The sequence below is a fragment of the Microtus oregoni genome, unplaced genomic scaffold, assembly GCF_018167655.1.
Source record: "Microtus oregoni isolate MIOR12 unplaced genomic scaffold, Mior012 000050F_002, whole genome shotgun sequence".
Taxonomy (NCBI): Eukaryota; Metazoa; Chordata; class Mammalia; order Rodentia; family Cricetidae; genus Microtus; species Microtus oregoni.
Window position 1 is genome coordinate 1,886,409 of NW_024543226.1, and position 23,318 is coordinate 1,909,726.

At 38.6% G+C, this 23,318-nt stretch overlaps 1 protein-coding gene across 1 annotated transcript in view; it reads right to left on the minus strand.

Annotated features, from left to right (window-relative positions):
• Positions 1-667: 667 nt before the first annotated feature.
• Positions 668-23,318, minus strand: part of LOC121436719 (centromere protein I-like) — a 62,665-nt gene continuing 40,014 nt past the window's right edge. The window contains exons 19-22 of the mRNA XM_041636734.1: positions 21,864-21,912; positions 21,516-21,734; positions 1,973-2,014; positions 668-1,352 (exon numbers count right to left, since the gene is read on the minus strand). Of these exons, the coding sequence (XP_041492668.1) occupies positions 1,218-1,352; positions 1,973-2,014; positions 21,516-21,734; positions 21,864-21,912 (445 nt within the window). The 3' untranslated portion in view covers positions 668-1,217. The remainder of the gene's footprint in view (positions 1,353-1,972; positions 2,015-21,515; positions 21,735-21,863; positions 21,913-23,318) is intronic.

A 23,318-nucleotide genomic window follows, 5' to 3' on the forward strand; every position in this document is an offset into this window, starting at 1 on the left:
TACAGCCCCTTTAGATATCAGTATGACGATTTCTCAGAAAATTAGGAGACAACCTTCCTCTAGACCCAGTAATACCATTTTTGGTTATATATCCAAAGGATGCTCAATCATACCACAAGGACATGTACTCAACTATGTTCATAGCAACATTGTCTGTCATTGCCAGAACCTAAAAACAACCTAAATGCCCCTTGACCAAAGAATGGATAAGGAAAATGTAGTACATTTGTACAATGGAGTACTACACAGCAGAGAAAAATAACATCTTGAAATTTGCGGGCAAATGAATGGATCTAAAAAAACATCATACTGAGTGAGGTAACCCAGACCCAGAAAGACAAATATCATATGTACTCACTCATAAGTGGCTTTTAGACATGAAGCAAAGAAAAGCAGCCTACAATCCACAGTCCAGAGAACGTAGACAACAAAGAGGCCCCTAAGAGAGCTAAGAGAGACATAAATGGATCTAATCTACATAGGAAGTAGAAAAATTCAAGATCTTCTGAGTAAATTGGGAGCATGGGGACCATGGGAGAGGGTTGAAGGGGAGGGGAGTAAAAGGGAAGGGATCAGAGAAAAATATATAGCTCAATAAAAATCAATGAAAAAAATTACTCCTAAAGGTAAAACTGAAGTTAATTTATTTAGGACTGGAAATCTGAACATACACATAAATATATACATACACATATATACTCAAATAATAAAAATGGTTTCAGGAAATTAAACCAATAAAATCATAGATTTTTTTTTCATCCCCTACCCTTCCTTCCACATACAATACTGCCAGTGCAGGCCCAGATAGTATCAGCTTCTCGGGAATGGGCTGCACCCGTGCTGCATCTTATTATAAGTAACTCACTGCTGCTGCTGGAGTTCACATGAGAAAACCAGAAAATATCCGCAGGACTTCAGAGATGACAGCATGTTTTGCATGAGAATGTCTGCAGAGTAACTTATATCACTTGCTCTCTTTTACTAACAGAGCAAATAAAAATTCCCACTAGAAAGCCGAGAAGAAGTTAGCTAAAAATCTGAATGCTTAAAAAATTACGTCAGTCACACAAAGGTTCTCCTGAGCAGGATAGACTACGTACTCCTTGAACACAGCTGCTGGCTTGTGAAATAGTATGGAACCTCACGTTGAGCTGCTTGGCCTCTCTTGCAATGAGGAATTTGGTCAGCGTGTCCACTTTGCTCATGCCAACATTCGTCTAATGTTTACTCATTTTGCTTCTGTTCTGTGTTTGCGGTCTAGCACAACGACAGATACAACTTTTTATGAAAAGTTCCAGGCCTTGAAAACCCTCTGAAAATAAATAGTCCAAATACCAGTTCCATTTCTTCCCCTGCAGGTACAAAAAAGAAAAAATTACTTATTGAACATGAGTCCTTGTTTCCTGCCTAGTTTACAACATTCTGAATACATATTGCAAACATCAACTTAGAAGGTTCATGATTAGAGCTAAGTCACTAAATTAATTCAAGTGCTCTAAATATTGCTTTAATTATATTGGCAAATCATTCATCAGAGCAAAGTACTGTGAAGTGGAAAAGTGCCACCATTCTCGTACTCTAGAAACTCAGTATCTAAAGTAGGTAACACAGAAACTATGTCTCACAGTCTTTGCTGTGTGCACAGGAAGATTTTCTAAGATAATGAGAACACTGGATCCAGTGTTCTTACATCCGGTTTACTTTAGATACATACAACTGTATTTACTATTACATGAAACAATGAGTGATTAGAATAGCAAGAGTCAGACTATGAAGAGTTATATCTTAGAGTCAACGATGGTCTATGCCAATAAATCTGGATGAAAGTTATTTGACAGCATTATAAGGGCAAACATTTTATTTTCCCTTTTTTGCAGCCAGTAGAACTAAGACTAGGGAAGTCAAGGCATACAAAAATCTCTTGATTAAGCTACATGAAATCCTTATCGGTGATGAAAGCAAATTTATTTACCCGAATAGATGTGAGGTCTATTGTCCTTTCTTCAGGGCTTTCCTTTAAAATGAACACATCAGGTTAGCAAAATCATTAGATAACAACCATGGTTCTTCACATCGCAATTCATCCTGCTAAGTTCTATTCCCATCAGCACTCTGGAGTTCCCTTTGAATAAACATTCGCTACAACCCCCTGGGTTCCCTTCTCACTAAAAGCACAAATAAGGGAACAATAAAAGCATAGTGGATAAGTGAGCACCGAAGTTTACCTAACCTATGACCTTCTCTTTTTATTTTGTACTTAACTGTTAAAAGTAGTTATGCAGGGTGTTAAAGACGCTTCCCCTAAGACATGTGGTATTTGAATTATGCCTTAAAGGACAAAGATGCACATTTTCAAAGTTTTCCACATTGATCTGTCCCCTTGATCTTTCCTGGATTTCACTCAAGTCAATTGTAACAAAACCTGGCTCATCTCTGATTTTAGTAATTTCAGCCTTTTTTTTTTTTAGGTTTGTCTAAGGCTTTGTCAATCTTGTTTATAAGTTCAGCTTTATTTCATTGTTTCTATGTGTCGTTCTTTTAGTCTGTATTTCATTTATTTCTGTCCTAATCTTTATTATTTCTTGTCATTTACTGTGTTTCTAGAAACTTGTGCTGCACCATTAGTTTATTTGAGACCACTGTTTTTAAAAAGTTGTGGGGTTTTGTTTTGTTGTTTTTTTTATGTATATGGGTGTTTTGCTTGTCTGGTTATAAATACACCACATGCATGCCTCTGCTCACAGGCCGGAAGAGGACAGAGTCCTCCAGAACTGCAGTTACAGATGGCACTGAGACACCATGTGGCAGCTGGGAACAGAACCTGGGTTCTCTGCAAAATCAGTAAGTGCATAACCACTGAATCATCTCTACAGATCCTACTATGAACTTTTAAAGTAAGCACTTACAGCTATAAGCTTTCCCTTGAGAAATGCTTAGTTACCTGTGTTCCAGAGGTTCTTGTAGGTTGTGCTATGATTTCATTTTATTCTAAGAATTTAAAAATTTCCTCCCTGATTTCCGCAATACATTCAAAATTATATTTTTCAGTCTCCAAGTATCTGTATAGTTTCTCTTACTGTTGGTTTCTAGACTTATTTTAATATACTGTAAGGGATTACTTGACTTTTTGGCATTCATTATGGCTACTTTGAGAACTGCATTTACATATGCAGAAGAATAAAATTAAATCTGAATCTCTCACCCGCCTCAAAATTAAATCCAAAATGAACCAAAGACCTCATTGTTAGAACTGAAATTCTGCAATTGCTAAAGAGAAAACACTTCAGGACATAAGGATAGGCAAGACCTTTCTATAAGGGATTTCACTAGCACAGGCAATAACCCCAAGAATTGACAAATGGGATTGCATAAATTGCAAAAAGCATTTGCACAGCAATAGAAACTGCTGGCACATAATATAGAGAATTGAGAAAATCTCTGCCAGCTAAATTTCAGGTGAGGATCTAAAGGACTGCAAAAATTAAACATCACAAAAACAAATTATCTAATCAACCAATAACGTAACAAACAACAAAAAGTTCTCAAAAGAAGAAATACAAATGCTAATAACTATTTTACAAAGTGTTTGGCATCTTTAGCCATCAGGAAAATGAAAATTCAAACTGCTTTGATACTTCATATCACCCAATCAGAATGACCAACATTAAAAAATATAGGGCTAGAGATGGCTCGGCACTTAGGAGCACTTGCGGCTCTTGCACAGGACTCAGCAGTCACCTGGTGGCTTACAATCCTTTGTAATCCCAGTAGCAGGGAATCTGACCTCCTTTTATGGCCTCTGGGGTACCTTACATGTGGTGCACAAACATATATGCAGGCAAATCATCCATACACATAAAATAAAAATAAAGCATAAACAAGAGAGAGAGAGAGAGAGAGAGAGAGAGAGAGAGAGAGAGAGAGAGAGAGAGAGAGAGAGAGAGAGAGAGAAGACTACAAATGCCGGAAAGTATTTGAGAGAAGAAAACCTCTTATCAACTGCTTATTGGACAGTAAACGGCTGTAGCCAGTATGGAAAATGAATATGAGATACTTGAACATCCATTTCTATTACTGTACTATTCATAATAGTCAGGAAGTAGAAACACCCTCTATATCCATACACCGATTAATGGTTAAAGAAAATGTGGTACATTCACACAACTGAACTTATTCAGCCATAAAGAAAAATGAAATCATGACATGTGCGGAAAACAGATGGAAATCTAAATTAGCATACCAAGCATAAGAACCCAGGCTCAGAAAGACAAAATACTGTATGTCTTCTCTCTTATGTGGATCCTAGATTATGTGTATATTTGTGTGCAAACGTTCCTGTGCACATGTGGAGATCAGAAGAGAACTCTGGTAGGGTGCCTCAAGCACCTTGTTGTTGAGACAGCATCTCTACAGTGACCTGGGGTTATGGATTAGAGCAGGCTGGCAGGCCACCCAGCCAGTCATCCACTTGCTTCCCCAGCACTGGGATTACAAGTGTATCTGGCATTTTTAAAATGTTGGTTCTGAGGATGAAACTCAGGTTGTTCTGTTGCCCTCTAAGCACTTTACTGACTGGACCATCTGCCTAACCCCCAAATCCTAGATTTTCATTTTTGTATGTGTGTATATGTGTGCATGAAGTTATAACACTAGAAAGGGGAGTGTGAGGAAATTGGGGTGTTAAGGAAGGAGGGAAAGAAAAAAAGAGTAAAAGAATGCATGTGGCATGAAGTGGGTGGGGACTATTGGGGTAGGACAAAAGAGAAGTGATGGGACATGAGTTGGAAAGTGGGGGGGGTCAACAAAAAGAGTAGGAAAATGCAAAGATGAAGACTAATACATTGAATGCTAAGTTTTAAAAGAGTACAAAAATAAGCGCTAAAAAGGGATAAAGGAATCTGGTGAAGTAGGCAATATGTACAGTAGATTCTATAAAACTCTAAATACTTTCCTTGGCTTTAGTTATCACCATATTCTCAGACACAATACTTCTTACTATCCCTAAAAGAAAACTCTGGGCTATTCAATTCGTACAGGGCAATGTCTTTGCTATATGGTATTTGTTTTGTTTCTGAAGTAATGGGGACCAAATTCAGGGCCCTGTATATGCTATGAAGGTGCTACGCCACAGAACTACATCGTTACCTCAGTGATGCTTTTGCATGCTTATCATTTTTATTTTGTAGTCCTGAATGAGTTCTTTCAGGTGTAGGCATATTTTTACCACATAACATTTTTATAAACATGTATTACTAAGTATTCACAAGTTGGCAAAAGTGTGTATGCATATGTGTGTGTGGCATAGTGCTGGTAACAAAGCACTTAAGAAAATCTAAAAGCAACTGTACAATAAAAGAACTTCTGGAGACATCACAATCCCTGATTTCAAACTCTACTACAGAGCTACAGTACTGAAAACAGCCTGGTATTGGCATAAGGACAGACAGGAGGACCAATGAAACCCAATTGAAGACCCGGATATCAATCCACACATTCAAACACCTGATTTTTGACAAAGAAGCAAAAAATATCAAATGGAAAAAAGAAAGCATATTTAACAAGTGGTGCTTGCATAACTGGATATCAACATGTAGAAGAATGAAAATAGACCCATATCTATCACCATGCACAAAACTCCAGCCCAAATGGATCAAAGACCTCAACATAAAGCCAGCCACACTGAACCTTATAGAAGAGAAAGTGGGAAGTACACTTCAACACATTGGCACAGGGAACCACTTCCTAAATATAACCCCAGCAGCACAGGCACTGAGAGAAACAATTAATAAATGGGACCTCCTGAAACTGAGAAGATTCTGTAAAGACAAGAACACGGTCGACAAGACAAAACGACAGCCTACAGAATAGGAAAAGATCTTCTCTAACCCCACATTAGACAGAGGTCTGATCTCCAAAATATATAAAGAACTCAAGAAATTGAACAACAAAAGATCACACAATCCAATAAAAAAATGGAGTACAGACCTAAACATAGAACTCTCAACAGAGGAATCTAAAATGGCTGAAAGACACTTAAGGAAATGTTCAACATCCTTAGTCATCAGAGAAATGCAAATCAAAATAACTCCGAGATTTCATCTTACACATGTAAGAATGGCCAAGATCAAAAACACTGATGACAACTTATTCTGGAGAGGTTGTGGGGTAAAGGAAACACTTCTGCATTGCTGGTGGGAATGCAAGCTGGTACAACCCTTTGGATGTCAGCGTGGCAATTTCTCAGAAAATTAGGAAACAACCTTCCTCAAGACCCAGTAATACCACTTTTGGGTATATATCCAAAGGATGCTCAATCGTGCCACGAGGACATGTGCTCAACTATGTTCATAGCAGCATTGTTTGTCATAGCCAGAACCTAGAAAAAACCTGAATGCCCCTCAACCAAAGAATGGATAAGGAAAATGTGGTCCATTTACACAATGGAGTACTACACAGCAGAAAAAAATAACGACATTTTGAATTTTGCAGGAAAATGGATGGAGCTATTTTAGTGAGGTAACCCAGACCCAGAAAGACAATTATCACATGTACTCACTCATAGGTGGTTTTTAAACAAAAAGCAAAGAAAACCAGCCTACAAACCACAATCCCAGAGAAGTTAGACAACAATGAGGACACTAAGAGAGACTTACATAGATCTAATCTACATGGGGAGTAGTAAAAGACAAGATTTCCTGAGTAAATTGGGATCATGAGGACCTTGTGGAAGGGTTGAAAGGGGAGGGGAGAGGCATTGAGGGGAACAAAGAAAAATGTAGAGCTCAATAAAAAATAAAAAAAAAAGAAAAAATCTAAAAGCTATTGATGCCAGCATCCCATTTATGTAAAGGTAATGTTACTGACCTTTCATAGCTACATATTCCATACCTATGGATAATCAGCCTAGAATCAAAACCATTTGGGGAAGATACAGAAAATTTCAAAAGTCAGAACCTGAATGTGCTGTGTGTTGTGCAGCCTGCTGAGTCCATATGAACGGAATGACTGCCGGCCTGCCCTGCTGGAGCCCCCACAGCACTCTCTGCTTTAGTGTTGTTCATCCAGCATTTGTGTAATGTTAAAATGCACAAAGGCACTGTGTGTTCTCAACACATATGGACTGTTTTTCTTATCATCATTCCCTAAACCATCTAGGGTAACACCTCTTTATACAGAATTTACTCTCTACTGGATATTTAGTAAGTAATTAAGGAATGTTTGGTTAAGTAATTACAATAGAAGTATAACTTAAGTATACTGCATAAGCAACTTAGAGATGACTTAAAGACTTTTTCTAACTTGATGGTTCAACTTAAGGTATTTCAACTTTATCAACTCCACCTGCTTGTGCATGCTCTACCAGCATAGACTACTTCATGGTTGCTACCTGGCTGTAAGCGATCACAAGCTGCATGCTGATTTCTGATATACACAGAAGTGATCAAATGTGCTTTGGGAAATGATGACACACAGAGCATGCGGATTCACTCCATTTTATACTTATTTCTCTAACTTCCAACTTCCTCCTGTGCTCCAAATCCTTATTTCAAACTGTCTTCCTAAATTTTTGGTCCTGAGTGTCTGCAGTCACCTCAAAATTAAGTAGCTCAGAACACAGTCTCAACTTGTCCTCCCACAGGAACAAGACAGACATCTCCAGTTTTCTCAGAAGACTTCCTCTTACTAATAAATGGAATCCATCAACCCAAATAAAAGTCCTTTTCTCATCCCTACCATCAAAGGACCATCAGCAGTCCTGCCTTCTCTACACTCATGTCAAAGTAGCCTGCACCTGTTAGTCTCTGTGGAAAAAGTCACTCTCAGGATCTCATCTAGACTTCAACAATGTCCTGCCTTGCTGTCTCTCCTTCTACTCAGACATTCTCTTATAAACAATCCTCCACAAGGAAACCCGTCATAACCATTAAACACTGATTCAAACTACATTACAACCATGCTGGAAAATCATCCCACTCTCTCCCATTGCTCTCTGCAGCAAACCTGTATGAGGGATGTCACCTGCATCTTTTCATACTTTTGAAGGCCCTGCCTTAAAAACAACAACAAAAACGGAATGTTTATTTTCTATATACATTCAAAATATATCCAAGATGGGCCAGCAAAATGGCTTAATGGGTAAAAGTGCTTTGACTTTGGTTCAATTTCTGGAGACCATAGAGTGACAGGAGAGAACTGAGTGCTACACTGTCACCTGGCCTCCACAGGAATGTCATGGCATGTGTGAAACTCCCCCCACATAAAGAAATGCAAAATGTTTAATAAAAATATTTCCGAGGGCTAAGACTTTTAATTCTGAGAATCTCATTGATTTAATACTTTCATAACTGAATACATCAATAAGATAAAATTTTAGAATTAAATCATACCAATGGCAAACACTAAAAAGAATAAAACAGACTTTTAAGCACTAATGCAGAACAAAATCCATGTTGGAGATAGAATGTCAAAACACCTTAAAATAGACTATAATTAGGGACCAAAACCTGTCTTGAGGAAATATCTATGCACCAAGATGTTTAAGAGCATCTCTGGTCCCAGCCACTAGATGTCAGTATGCTTACTCTCCAACTGGTGAAAACCAAAATTGCGCCCCCCCCCCCCCCCCAAACACACACTATAAACCCAGGTGAGGAGGGTCTTTGGCCTTCAACTGTTGCTTACAAGTACTGAAAAGCAATGACTACCAATGAAAAATTTTCAAAACAGTTTTGAACTATGATCCAAATTAATACATAATAACTAATACTATTTAAGCAATTACTTTATGACAAACATACAGAGATTCACATCCGTCATGGAATGTAATGTTTACAACATAATTAGGCAGATATCATCACTCCTATTTAACAGTTAAGGGAGCTGAGTATGGCAGTACTTATTCTTAACTCCAGAACTCAGGAGACTCATGTAGGAGGGTTAAGGATTTGAGATTAGACCAGGCTATTCAAAGAAAACCTGTCTCAAAAACAAAACAAAAAATCTAAACAAGGTAATTGATGCCCATAATCTGTTGTATAATATTATTTTAAAGTGTGTTACATTTGTTTCTGCTCTGAAACAATTGTTTAAAGATGTAAAGATGTATTGCTTTTGTTTATGCTGAATTTGTTTAATTCTATGAAGCTGTGATTCCTTGTCTGTCTAAAACACCTGATGGTCTCATCAAGCCCTGAAGGCCAATAGTGAGGGAGGAGGAAGAATAGGTGGGGCTGGCAGGCAGAGAGGATAAATAAAAGGAGAACCCCAGAGAAAGGAAGGAAGGAAGGGGAGAATAAGGAAAGGCTCAGGGTCAGCTGCCCAGTTAGCTGCAGAGTAAGCGAATGTGGGACTTACAGAAGAGAAAGGTAAATGCCCAGAGGCAGAAGGCTGATGGATTCATATACGTTAAGAAAAGCTGGCAAGAAACAGGCCAAGCTAAGGCCGGGCATTCATAAGATCTTTATGACTCCGTGTGTAAGAATTATTGGGGAGCTGGGTGGCTGCCCCCCAAAAGAGCAAAGAGTAAAGAGTAAATACATCCAACTACATTTTGGTGTTTCAACATGGAGCTAGAGTAAACAAACAAATAAATAAGCTTTTAAAAAAACTTGTCCAAGAGTGAAAGGCAAAGAATTCGAGCCATGTAATGATATTCAGCATTTTTGTGTGTTTTGAAACAGGGTCTCAACATTTATTCAGAAATATCTATTATGTGAACACAATTGTGTACAGCTGTAATCCCAGCACCTGGGAAGGCAGGCGAATTCTGTTTAAGTCCATTTGAACTACATAGGAAGTCCCCTGTCTTAAAAAACCAACTAGAAACAAAAACATTACCAAAGAATTTTTATTAAACCTCAAAACAGCAAGGATCTGAGACACTGGACCCATGACCTGCTCCTTCCTAGAGAGTATGGTTAAGGGGCCAAGGCTTCCATTTTCCACCAAGATCTCATGAGAAGCAGAACCATTTAAGCAGCAACCATTTAAGAATACCAGAATGCTCATCTTTGTCCCAGTATGTTTATTAGGTAGACATTCCATGCCAGCGGGGGTATACCAAAGACTGGAAGCTTCTACCTTGCCCCATGCCTAATACAGTGGCTCAGAGTTTTCGATGGAAGTAAGCAGTTACAGAGAGCTATGTATACCATAGTTTTATTCATCCATAAAGAATAAAATCATACCATTTGCAAGAAAATGGATGGAATCAGATCATCATATTCAACAAAACAAGTCAGATTCAGAAAGACTAATACACATTTGCTCTCATATGGAGAATATATATTTAAAAACGTTTATATAGCCAGTGTGATAGTGTAGACCTATAATCCCAGTACCTGGAAGTTAGGAACATGAGGATAAAGATTTCAAGATTATCCTCAGTCAGATAGCAAGTCTGAGGTCAGCCTGAGCTACAGGAGAGCTGGGGTGGGGAGGAGAAGAGAATAAGCATGAATTATATACACATGAAAGTTGAGGGCTGGAGAGATAGCTCAGCGGTTAAGAGCACTAGCTGCTCTTCCAAAGGTCCTGAGTTCAATTCACAGCAACCACGTGGTGGCTCACAGCCACCTGTAATAAGATCTGGTGCCCTCTTCTGGCCTGCAGGCATACATGCAGGAAGAACACTGTATAAATAATAAATAAATAAACCTTTTTAAAAAAAGAAAGTAAAAGGGGATTGTTTGGGAGGGGGAAACAAGGGGTAATGGGAGGTGGTGTCTTTATAAAAAAGTGACATGAGAGAGACAACATGTGATAGAGCTCAGGTGGAGAGATTTTTTTAATTGGGAGAAAGTAAATGGAAAATGGGAGGGGAAAGGGGAGACAGGACTCTGGGGACAGAAGGAGCAACAGAGAGGAAGAAGAGGAAGGGAAGGAAAAGGGGAGAGCAAAGAGATAGATAGGGATAGAAAGGACAGACAAAGGGGAGTGGGGGGGTGGGCAGAGCCTTTTAAAAGGGAACGTAGTGAATGTGCTCTTAGTAGCTACAGCTGAGGACATAGGCTGCCAGAACCCCAAGGGCAGGCCGGTACAGATGCCTGAATACTAACGGGAGGCTAATATGAACAAAGTTCATGGTATACATATGAAAAAATGTCATAATAAATTCTGTAACTTTGTACACTGGATATGTACTCTAAATATGAACTAAAATAGGCTGGACAGTTGACTCAGTATTTAAGGGCACTGGCCGCTCTTACAGGGAGTCTGAGTTCAATTTCTAGCACCTATATGGTGGTTCACAACCATCTATAACTCCAATCCCAAGGGAGCCAATGCCATCTTTTGGCCTCCATGTCACCAGGGCATTCATGCAGTACAAAGATACATACACAAGCAAAATATAATCGGGGTTGGAGAGATGGCTCATAGGTTAAGAGCATTGCCTGCTCTTCCAAAGGTCCTGAGTTCAATTCCCAGCAACCACATGGTGGCTCACAGCCATCTGTAATGAGGTCTGGTGCCCTTTTCTGGCCTGCAGACATACACACAGACAGAATATTGTATACATAATAAATAAATAAATAAATACACCTATACTCATAAAATAAAAATGATCTAAAATAAAATACAAATGAGTCAGGCATGGTGGCACATACCTTTAATTCCAGTACTGAGAAGGTAGAGACAAGAGGATCTCTGTTAAGGACTGCCACTGCTACACAGTGAGACCCTGTCTAAAAGTTAATTAACTAATTAATTAAATGACCTGCAAAGTTCACCTCAAATTTACTTGGAACAGTGTGAGAATGTTAAGTGTAGTGGTGTTCCTCAAAACAAAGCTTCTCTTAGCTAAGAACAAGAAAGTAAACCACAGGCCAGCTAGCTCCTAGAGGGAAATAGCCCAACTAAGAGCTCTCCTAGGGCAAGAATAACTCCCAAAAACTGACCTAAAATACCATCCTAGCCTATGAGCTACAGTGATGAACAGCCTGCTAACTGGTACCATAGTTGCACAAGTATTATAGGAGTAATCAACCATCTTTTGCTTTAAGACACGCTCCACAAGACAGAACCCATGCCTGGTACCATTTAACTGTGTCAAGGACCAGGGACTATGTGATGGCTAAATCACAAGTTGTCTTACTATGCTTGAGAGACCAAAAGGCAAAGCTGCCTCTAATAAGTGGCCCTAGGCTTGTACAGGCTAAACCCTGTCAGCCCACTTCCCTTTATTCACAGATGTTGAAGGCTGTTTTCGTTTGCTTTGTGGGGGGTGTCCTTCATTTATTTTTCTCTCATATATTACATCTCAATCCCAGTTTCCCCTTCCTTCCCCCTTCCCCAGATCCACTCCTCTGTTTCCCTTCAGAAATGTCAACTGAACACAGCATAACAAGCTTATAAAATCTGTAAAATCTGCTATTCTTGCAAGACAGTAGTCATAAGACTACTATTTCTGCTTTTATAATCAAATTTGCTTACTCTGGTCAAAAAGATGACTAGGCCAACTGCAAGACCCTACCTACACGTAGGTGTAATACATGTAATCTTGTGGGCTTTGCCTTTATAAGTCCTGGGCTAATATGGCTAGGGGCTACATCTTGAGAGTGCTCTCTGTAGCTGTCCTGGTGCCAGGAGCATCCAACCCTAGTATTTAATAAAACCTCTTCTTATTAAAATTTATTCATGGTCATGGCCAATCTTTAAGTGACCCCAGACCCATAAGAGCTAGAGAGGTCATATGCCCTAGGAGAGAATTTAGCACTATTATGATAAGTGGACATAGTATTAAACTGATTCCTAATGGTTTATCACTATACCCCCTGATAAGTGCATCTCTCAACCTTCATCAGAGAGGTTCCTTTTTGCAGTCGATGGGAGTGATTAACAAAGAGACTGACAACTAGTCAACATACAAAAACTAAGAGACTACAGAGTGACCAGCCCCAAATGGGGTATCTGTATACAACCCCTCCTCCCAAGGCTTAGGAATAGTTGAAGAAGAGGGGGTGGAAAGACTGTAAGGCCAGAGGCAGTGGATAACTGTGTTTTCTGGACACAACAGGCCATCACATATATGAACTCACAGCAGTTAATAGACCATTCACAGAATTGTCAAAGACCAAGCGACACAAAATCTTAGTATAGCCGAAGAGCTATTAGTAGTGACAGTTTCTTCAGGGAGGTAGGACATGAGCAGCTAGGACCTACCAACCCATGAACATATGGCCAGCACCAAGTAGACAGTGATTTAAAAGCTCATGATGTTAGGACAGAAAATGAAGTAGGAAGGATGGTGGGGAAATAGGGGATGAGTTTGTTCAGAACAATACATTATATATGTATGAAATTATCAAATAATAAAATAAAAAAGAATATATGCATTTCAGATGATAATTATAGTTTTTGAGGTTTTTTTTTTTTTTTTTTGAGGCAGGGTTCCTATGTAGCCCTGGCTGTCCTGGAACTCACTCTGTAAACCAGGCTGGCCTTGAACCCACAGAGATCAACCTGCTTCTGCCTCCCTAGTGCTTCCATTAAAGGTGTGTGCCACCACCTCCTGGCTATATTCTCATTTTTAAAAAAGCAGCAACATAAAACTAAATTCTTACTTGTATGGTATATTAACTAAATTATAAAAATTCATGCACAAAAGATTAATAATGTGATATATAAAATCCAAAGAACAGAATGATAAGAAATGAGTTTGCAATGAAAAAGAATTTCAGAACATATATACATACATTCTGTATATATTTGAGAACTGAGTTTTCACAGATGTTACTATTAGCAAATACATAATTTTTTTTTTTGTTTTTTGAGACAGGGTTTCTCTGTAATTTTGGAGTCTCTCCTGGAACTAGTACAGTTCTTGTACACCTGGCTGGCCTCAAACTCTGCCTCCCAAGTTCTGGGATTAAAGGCATGTACCACCTCCGCCCGGCTGCAAGTACATATTTTTATTGTTGCTGTTTTGAGACACAGTTTTTCTATGTAGCCCTGCTGTCCTGGAACTCGCTTTGTAAACCAGGCTGGCCTTGAACTCACAGAGATCAACCTGCTTCTGTCTCCTAAGTGCTGAGACTAAATGTATGCTATACCATGCATGGCAAATACACAATTTTTAAAACATCATTTATAGACCTAAGGAAAGAATCTGACTTGGATCAGTCTTTAATTTTGATGAGACCCATCTCAAAAGAACTTCTAAACTTCTAAATTTATTAAGTATCTCCTTTAATAATTAAGATGAAGCAAAAATTCGGCAAATTTGGAGCTGGAGAGATGGTTCAGTGGTTATAAGCACTGCCTGCTATTCCAAAAAAACCCAGGTTCAATTCCCAGCACTGCCCACAAGGCAGTTCACAACTGCCTATAATCCCAGTCCCAAGGAATTCAATTCCCTTTGATAGCCTCTTAGGAAATCAGTCATGCATGCATGCATGTATGTATGTATGTATGTATGTATGTATGTGTATATATATATGTATATATACGTTCAGGGAAAATACTCATAACTCATATACAAAAATAAAATAAATTTTAAAAATACACTTAAAATGCACCAAATGTTGAGCAATGGGACATTATGTTGATAGACTTTTGCATTAAGGAAGTTTGACTTAATATCAGAATCATTTTTTTCAATGAGGAGAGACCCCAGTCACAAAGTCAGGAAACAATTCATGCAGAACAGACTGGATATAGCCCAGAGTTAAAGGAAATGTTAATTTGTTTGTTTAATGAGTTATCATTTCTAAACTATATACTTACCACTATATCTCTATTAAAGAACCAATGACTTTTACAACACCCATGGCCAGTGACTTCACTACCAACTATGTAAAGAATGCCAACTCTTCACCGAGTTTTTCAAAAGTAGGAAAGGAGAGCACATTTCCAAACTTCTTCCCTGATCTCAGTACTCCCCCGAAGTCAAAACCAGACAGATACCACAAGAAAAATACCAACATATCTTATGAATATACACACAAAATTATATAAATTACTAAAACTAGCAACACATAGAAGGACTTGTCCTCAATGACAGAGGAATTTTTTCTGGCAATGCCAACTCACACACATCAATCAATGTAATATGCCATAAGAATATCACAGAGGAGTGGCTGCTGTTTACTCCATTGCTTAGCACCCTGGCTGCTCTTGCACAGGACCCACGTATGATTCCCAGTACTCACATGATGCTTCACAACTGTCTATAACCCCAGTCTAACCCCTTTGTGTGTGTGGGGGGGTCTGATACTCTCTTCCGACTTCTGTGGACACTGCACAAATGTGGTGCATAGATATACATGCAAACAAAACACCAAACACATGAAAATAACCAAACTTCAAAAAATAGAAAACAAAAGAAACCCATATGATCACATTAATAGATGTAGGAGAAAAAAATTACACAAAACCCAACGCTTATTCATTCAACAATCTTTCCACATTCAACAAACTAGAAATAGAAGGGAGGTTCCTGAGCCTGAAAGGGACACGCAAACAAACCCTTACCATCCTGGTAGCAAATCAAACAGTCTAGCTCTCATCAAGTTGCCACTGTTTCTCTCCCACACTGTTCCTAAAGTTCTGTGGCAATCAAATTGGGGAAGACAAGGCATCCAGATAAAAAAAAGAAAAGGGAGAAAGGGTTGGGGTAAGAAAGAAGACACATTTATACAGACAATATCCTATGAACCCCATAAAAAGACATGTCTAATAAACATCTGAATAAATCTGTAGAATATATGAAATCTTCTCAGCACTTGGGAGGCAGAGGCAGGCGGATCTTTGTGAGTTCGAGACCAGCCTGGTCTACAAGAGCTAGTTCCAGGACAGGCTCCAAAACCACAGAGAGGGGCTGGAGAGATGGCTCAGTGGTTAAGAGCACTGCCTGCTCTTCCAAAGGTCCTGAGTTCAATTCCCGGCAACCACATGGTGGCTCACAACCATCTGTAATGAGGTCTGGTGTCCTCTTCTGGCCTACAGACATACACACAGACAGAATATTGTATACATAATAAATAAATAAATAAATATTAAAAAAAAAACCACAGAGAAACCCTGTCTCGAAAAACCAAAAATATATATATATATATATATGAAATCTATATACACAAATCAACTTTATTTCAATTGCATTTCTATTCAGTAGTAATGAATAATCTGAAGATAAATGCCAGTTACCATAACATCAGGAAAAATAACCTATATAATAAACTTAGCAAAAGATGTAATCCCAGCTCAGGGGACGAGGCTGGATGATTAGCTCAAGTTTGACAGCTGTCAGTCTGTGTACACAGTGAGCTCTGAGCCACATACAGCAAGACTGTCTCAACAAAACAAAGCCTATAAAACACTGCAGAATAAACTAAAGGAGACCTGAAGAAATGGAAAGGCATACGATGGCCTTAATACATACATTATGGTCACAATACAACTCAAATTGATCTACAGAATCAAAATATTACCTACCCAAATCCCAGTAGGATTATTTACAGAAAGTGAAAACAGCATGGCAAGGTGGTGCATGCCTTTAAGCCAAGCACCTGGGAGGCAGGGGCAAGGGAGTTTGAAGCCAACCTGATACATGATGAGTTCCAGGCTAGACTGTTTACAAAGAAAAGAACGAAAGAAAAGAAACTGACAAACTGAAATTCATAAAGTATTTCAAGAAACTGAAACATGTCCTTGGATTATGCAGTAAATAAACTTTGATAACAAAAGCATAAATGATATAAGAAAAAATTACAATCTGTATGGGTCCTATATAAATATTACAAAAATGTACATATATGTATGTGGTGGTGCATATCTTTAATTCCAGCACTCAGGAGACAGAGGCAGACGGATCTCTGTGAGTTCAAGGCCAGCCTGGTCTATAAGAGCTAGTTCCAGGACAACTAGGGATGTTAAACAGAGAAACCCTGTCTCGAAAAACAAAACAAAAAAAAACAAACAAACAAAAAAAGACACTGACAAAACAGGACAGGACCACAAAAACTGACTCAGTGGATAAAAGAGTATGTCCCAAATCTTGATGGCTAAGTTCAAACCTTAGAACCCACATGATAGAAATAACTGTTGAGAGGCCTGAGAGACCTGCCGCCAGGGAGAGTCAGAGGACCAAGTGACCGCTGCTGGGGAGCATCAGAGGCCAGTGACTGCTGGAAGCAAAGACAGCAGAGGCTTCCAGAGGCTATCTTCCAGAAGCTTTTGTAGAAGTTCCTCTGGGAAAGAGCACCTGTGCCCCAGCCAGCATCCACTGCCATTCTTGATATGAGATACTCCATTTCTGGAGCGACCACCAGAACCTCAGCCACACACACCTACACCTAGAGTGGCCTCCACCTGGAGGAGCAACCACTGGAGCTGTGGCCGCACGTGCACCTTGAGGAGTGATCGCCGGAGGCTCTGCTCTACCTGAACCTGCAGGAGCAATTAAGTACACCAGTCAGAAACCAGTGGTTCTACAACAGCAAGACCTAAACTTCCCAACACAGATGAAGTGGACGAAAACAACCTGAAAAATAACTGTATGAAGATGACTGAAGCTCTTAAAGAGGAAATGAAAAATTCCCTTAAAGAAGTGCAGGAAAAGATAAAAAAATTGGAAATCAACAAATTCATTAAAGAAAACCAAGAAAAAGGTAAAGGAAACAGTTTGACTTAAAAACTGAAAGAGAAGCAATAAAGAAAAAACCAAGGGAATTCTGAAAATGGAAAATTTGGGTAAACGATCAGGAACCATAAATGCAAGCGTAAACAGCAGAATACAAGAGATGGAAGAGAGGATCTCAGGAGTTGAAGATACAATAAAGAAAATAGATTGATTCATTGGTCAAAGAAAATGTTAAATCCAACAAATTCTTAACATAAAATATCCAGGAAATCAAGGATACCATGAAAAGACCAAACCTTAAAATAATAGGGATAGAAGGAGAACTCCAGCTCAAAGGTACAGAAAATATCTTAAAATATCAGAAGAAAACTTTCCCAACATAAAGAAAGACATGCCTATAAAGTACAAGAAGATAAGCTTATAGAACACCAGATAGACTGGACCGAAAAAAAAGTCCCCTTGACACATAATAATCAAATCACTAAACATACATAATAAAAAAAGAATATTAAGAGCAGTAAAGAGAAAAGGCCAAGTAACATATAAAGGCAGACCTATTACAATTACACCTGACTTCTTAAGGAAACCATCAAAGCCAGGAGGTCCTGAACAGACACTTAGAGACCATGGATGCCAGTCTACCATACCCTATTGTGTGATGTGTTACTCTCTTGGCTTTTGAGGGGCCCAACATCTTGCTCCCAAAACTCACACATGGAAGCTTACTCTTAGTTATAAATGCCTGGCCTTAGCATAGCTTGTTTCTTGTCAACTTTTCTTAAATTATCCTGAGTATCTTTTGCTTCTGGGCTTTTCTCTTTCTCATTTCTGTAGACCTTTCTTCTTACCTTTTGGTTTACTGTGGTGTAGCTAGGTGGCTGGCCCCTGATGTCTTCCTCATTCCCTCTCATCCCAAATTTCTCCTCTTTATACTCTCTGCCTGCCAGTCCTGCCTATCCTTGCCCCTGCCTATTGGCCATTTAGCTCCTTATTATGACCATTGGGTGTTTTAGACAGGCAAAGAAACACAGCTTCACAGAGTTCAACAAATACAGTATAAACAAAAATTACACACATTAAAATAAAATTCCCCAACAATACCCAGCAAAACTTTCAATCACCATAGATGGAGAAAACAAAATATTCCATGACAAAACCAGACAGATTTAAACAATACCTGTCGATAAATTCAGCCCTATAGAAAGTACTAAAAGAAAATGCCAACCCAAGAAAATCAGATACAACACAAAAACACAGATAATAGATGATCTACAGCACCAAATTTCAAAGAAAGGAAACGCACACACAATGCTACAAACACCAAGAAAACCAAAAAGAACAGGAAATAGCAATCATTGGTCCTCAATATCCCTTAATATAAATGGATTAAATTCGCCTATAAAGACACAGACTAACAGATTGGATATGAAAACAGAATCCATCCTTCTGTTGCATACAAGAAACACACCTTGATCTCAAAGACAGACAATACCTCAGAATAAAAGACTGAAAAAAATTTCCAATCAAACAGACCTAAGAAACATGTTGGTGTAGCTATATGAATATCTAACAAAATAGATTTCAAACTAAAATCAATCAAAAGAGACAAAGAAGGACATTTCATATTAGTCACAGGCAAAATCCATCAAGAGGAAATCTCAATACTGAACAGCTATGCCCCAAATACAAGGGCACTCTCATATGTAAAAGAAACACTTCTAAAGCTTAAAATCACACATTAAACCCCACACACTAATAGTGGGAGACTTCAGCAACCCACTCTCACCACTGGACTAGACTGCCAGACAGAAAATTAATAGAGAAACAAGGGAACTCACAGATGTTATGACTCAAATGGACTTAACAGACCTCTATAGAACATTCCATCCAAACACAAAAGAATATAACCTTCTCAGCACGTCATGGAACCTTCTCTAAAATTGATCACATACCCGGCAACAAAGCAAACCTCAAAGATACAAAAAAAAAAAAAGGAATAATCCCAAGTATTTTATTGGATCACCATTGCTTAAAGTCAGAATTCAACAGCAACACTAATTTCAGAAAGCCCACAAACAAATGGAAATTGAACCATGTTCACTGAATCACCACTGGGTCAAAGAAGAAATAAAAAAAGAAGTTAAAGACTTCCTAAAATTCAATGAAAATGACCACACAATATACCCAAACTTATGGGACACAATGAAAGCAGTGCTAAGGGAAAAGTTGATAGCATTAAATGCCTGCATGAAAAAGTTGGAAAAATCCCACACTAGCAAATTAACAAAACACCTGAAAGATCTAGAACAAAAAGAAGCAAACTCACCCAGAAGGAGTAGATAGCAGGAAATAATCAAATTGAGGGCGAAATCAATAAAATAGAAATAAAGAAAACAATACAAAGAATCAATAAGGGGTTGGTTCTTTGAGAAAGTCAACAAGACTGACACACCTTTATCCAAACTAACAGAGAGAGAATATCCAAACAAACAAAACCAGAAATTAAAAGGGGGACCTAACAACCGACACTGAGAAAATCCAGAAAATCATCAGGCCACACTCCAAAAACCTGTGTTCCACAAAATTGGAAAATTTAAAGGAAACAGACAACTTTCCACATAAGTACCATATGCCAAAATTAAATCAAGACCAAATAAATTAAATAGATCTATAACCCATAAAGAAATGGAAAGTCATCAAAAGCCTCCAAACCAAAAAAGGCCCAGGGCCAGATGGTTTCAGCACAGAATTCTACCAGAATTTCAAAGAAAGGCTAATACCAACACTCCTCAAATTATTCCACACAATAAAAGCAGAAGTAACACTACCATACTCTTCTTACGAGGTTACAGTTACCCTGATACCCAAACATAAAAAAGAGTTCACGAACATTTTCCTGACCCCTAAGCTTGGCTTCCCATGTGCACTACACAAAGCCTGTTTTGGTGTTTGCTTTTGTTTGGAGTTTTGGTTTTGAGTAAAGGCAGCTTGGAACACTTGCTCTTCCTGCCTCAGCCATGAACATGTTTGTTTATTGACAGCCTTCCAACTACACAAACTGTAAGAGCCAACATCCGGATGGGTTTTGCTCATTACATGTATATTTGAGATATCTAGTCAATGACTATTTCTCTAACTCTGTACTGTTTTCATTGTTAGAGTTTTCAATGTTCTTTTTGTTTGTTTTTCTTCTTTTCGTTTTTCAAGATAGGGTTTCTCTGTATTTTTTGGAGCCTGTCCTGGAACTAGCTCTTGTAGACCAGGTTGGGCTAGAACTCACAGAGATCCGCCTGCCCCTGCCTCCTGAGTGCTGGGATTAAAGGTGTGCGCCACCACCCAGCTCAATTTTCTATCTAAAGAGACTTGTGAATCCAAATTCTTCCAATACATTTGTAATCTTAACATTGTATCAATGATGCATTTGATAAACGCACCTTATGAATGGCCCCCAAGTCACTAATAAGGTTGAAAATGGTAATCTTGCCCATGATCTAAGATGACACAGACACTTCTGCCACGCCCATACATCATCAATACATTTAATTAGCAGGCTTGATGAAGAGCTAAGCACCAGTGCCTAGCTTTCACTTTTAGTCTTAGGAGGGACGGACAGGAGCTTTTACCTCTATGAAGCCTTTCCTTTCCTGGCACCACTTCAACTCAAGCAGAACTGAATTAGTCATCTATCTTCCCTACAATTGTACCTTCCCTCACCTCTCGGCACCGTATTACAGCAATTTGTTAACAATTCTGTCTCTGCAACAAGGCCAAGCTCTCTTAGAGAATAGAGATTTAAGTTCCTTAAAGCTTAGCACAATCACCAAAATTTTGTCAGCACTAAAACTTCCAAACATGCCTTGCAATTCAGATATAATAGCTCCTGTTTTCACAGTCAGTGTAACCCTAGGAAGTATAAAGACACTTTAAACACACTTACCTGAAGCAAAAAGGAAGCTGCATAGCTCAAAAGAGAAGGATGCTGGACTAAATTTAAACTGTATTTATACTCTGTTACTCCAGAATTTTCTAAGCTTTGGGGATCAATGTACATTCCTTTATCAAATGGTTTGGATATCCATAAGCAACGAACCATAGCTGTCAAATAGTAATTAAATTCTTGACAGATCTTGCTGCTGAGATTGAATTCTGATTTTGCCTAACGGGAAAGAAATAGAATGGTCATTAACATCTGTTATTCCTTTGCTTTTTATTCTTAACAGGCCCCATATATCTATACTCAGTTATTTATTAAAATGGTGATTTGACACAGATTCAGCCTTCATACCTTCTTTAAAACGCTGTTTTTCTTTGCAGCTGTCAAATTATCGTGATACCTAATAATAAAATCAAATATAAGAAAGCATTTAAAATGTTATTAGATGTAATTCTTCGGAATGTAAAATGAAAATTTTAAAATACATATTTTAGGGCCAGGGAGATGGTTCTATTGGTAAAATACCTGCTAGAGAAGTACAAGTACCTGACACTGGATTTCTAACACCCATGTGAAAGAAAACCAGGTTTGGTTGCATGTATCCCTAACCCTAGCACTGTGGGGGTTGGGAGGACTAAACGGACACAGGCAAGTCTCTGGAGTTCTTCAACTAGTCACTGTAGGCAGTTAGTGAGTGCATGGTTCAGTTAGAAAACCTGTCTCAAAAAATAAAATGCAAAGCAATAGTGGAAGACACCTGATATTGACCTCTGACCTCCACATGAATATTCTTGAAAGTACACAACACAATCACGCATATATGCACAAGTACAATTTAAAGTAAACAAATGCAAATGTGGAAAGCACTAATATCTAATTAGCTCATTAAGGATTTTGCACTTTTATGGTACATTTTCCACAAAGAATTTTTAAAGTTAGGGTTTATGGGTAGAGTTCAGTATTACATCACTTGTGTAGCATGCATGAGGCCTTGAATTCAATCCTGAGCACTGCAAAACAAACAAACAAGAGGCTCTAAATTTAGTTGGAGGATGACAAGAAAGCTCAGGGGGAAAGTGCTTGCCATGAAGTCTGACCACCCGAGTTCAATCCCCAGAACCCACAAGAACGTCTAAGGAAAGAACTGCCTATACAAGGCTGTTCTCTGACCTCCACAGATGCACTGTGGCACATGCGCATCCACACACATAAATACACAATACTGATGAGTTTTTAAAGACTGAACGAGACATTTCAGGTGTGCTCTTACTGTAAATATAAACAAACAGGGAAGGACATTCTTTTAGTATTTTGTTATTAAAGAAAGCAGCCAATCACTGATACAGAACAGATTTTCCTTATGTAAAACAAGGTACAGCAGGCCAGTGAGATAACTGAGCAGGCAAAGACTCCTGACCTCAAGCCTGATGACCCGACCTTGATGCCTGTATCCCACGTGGTAGAAGGACAGAACTGACTCCTATGACTCCACATGTATTGTTTTACTTACACACACACACACACACACACACACACACACACACACACACACACACCAAAATACCAAATAAATGTGAGAAAGTTAAAAGGTACAGAAATCTAGAAATGTAATTTTTGTTGTAGAATTATTATCTTAAGGTGTGTTACGTTTGTTTATGCTCTGGAACATTTGTTTTAATGATGCAAGGATGTGTTGCATTTTTTTGTTTCATTTGTTTAACTCTGTGAAGCTATGTTACTTTGCCTGTCTAAAACACCTGATGGTCTACTAAAGAGCTGAATGGCCAATAGCAAGGCAGAAGCAAG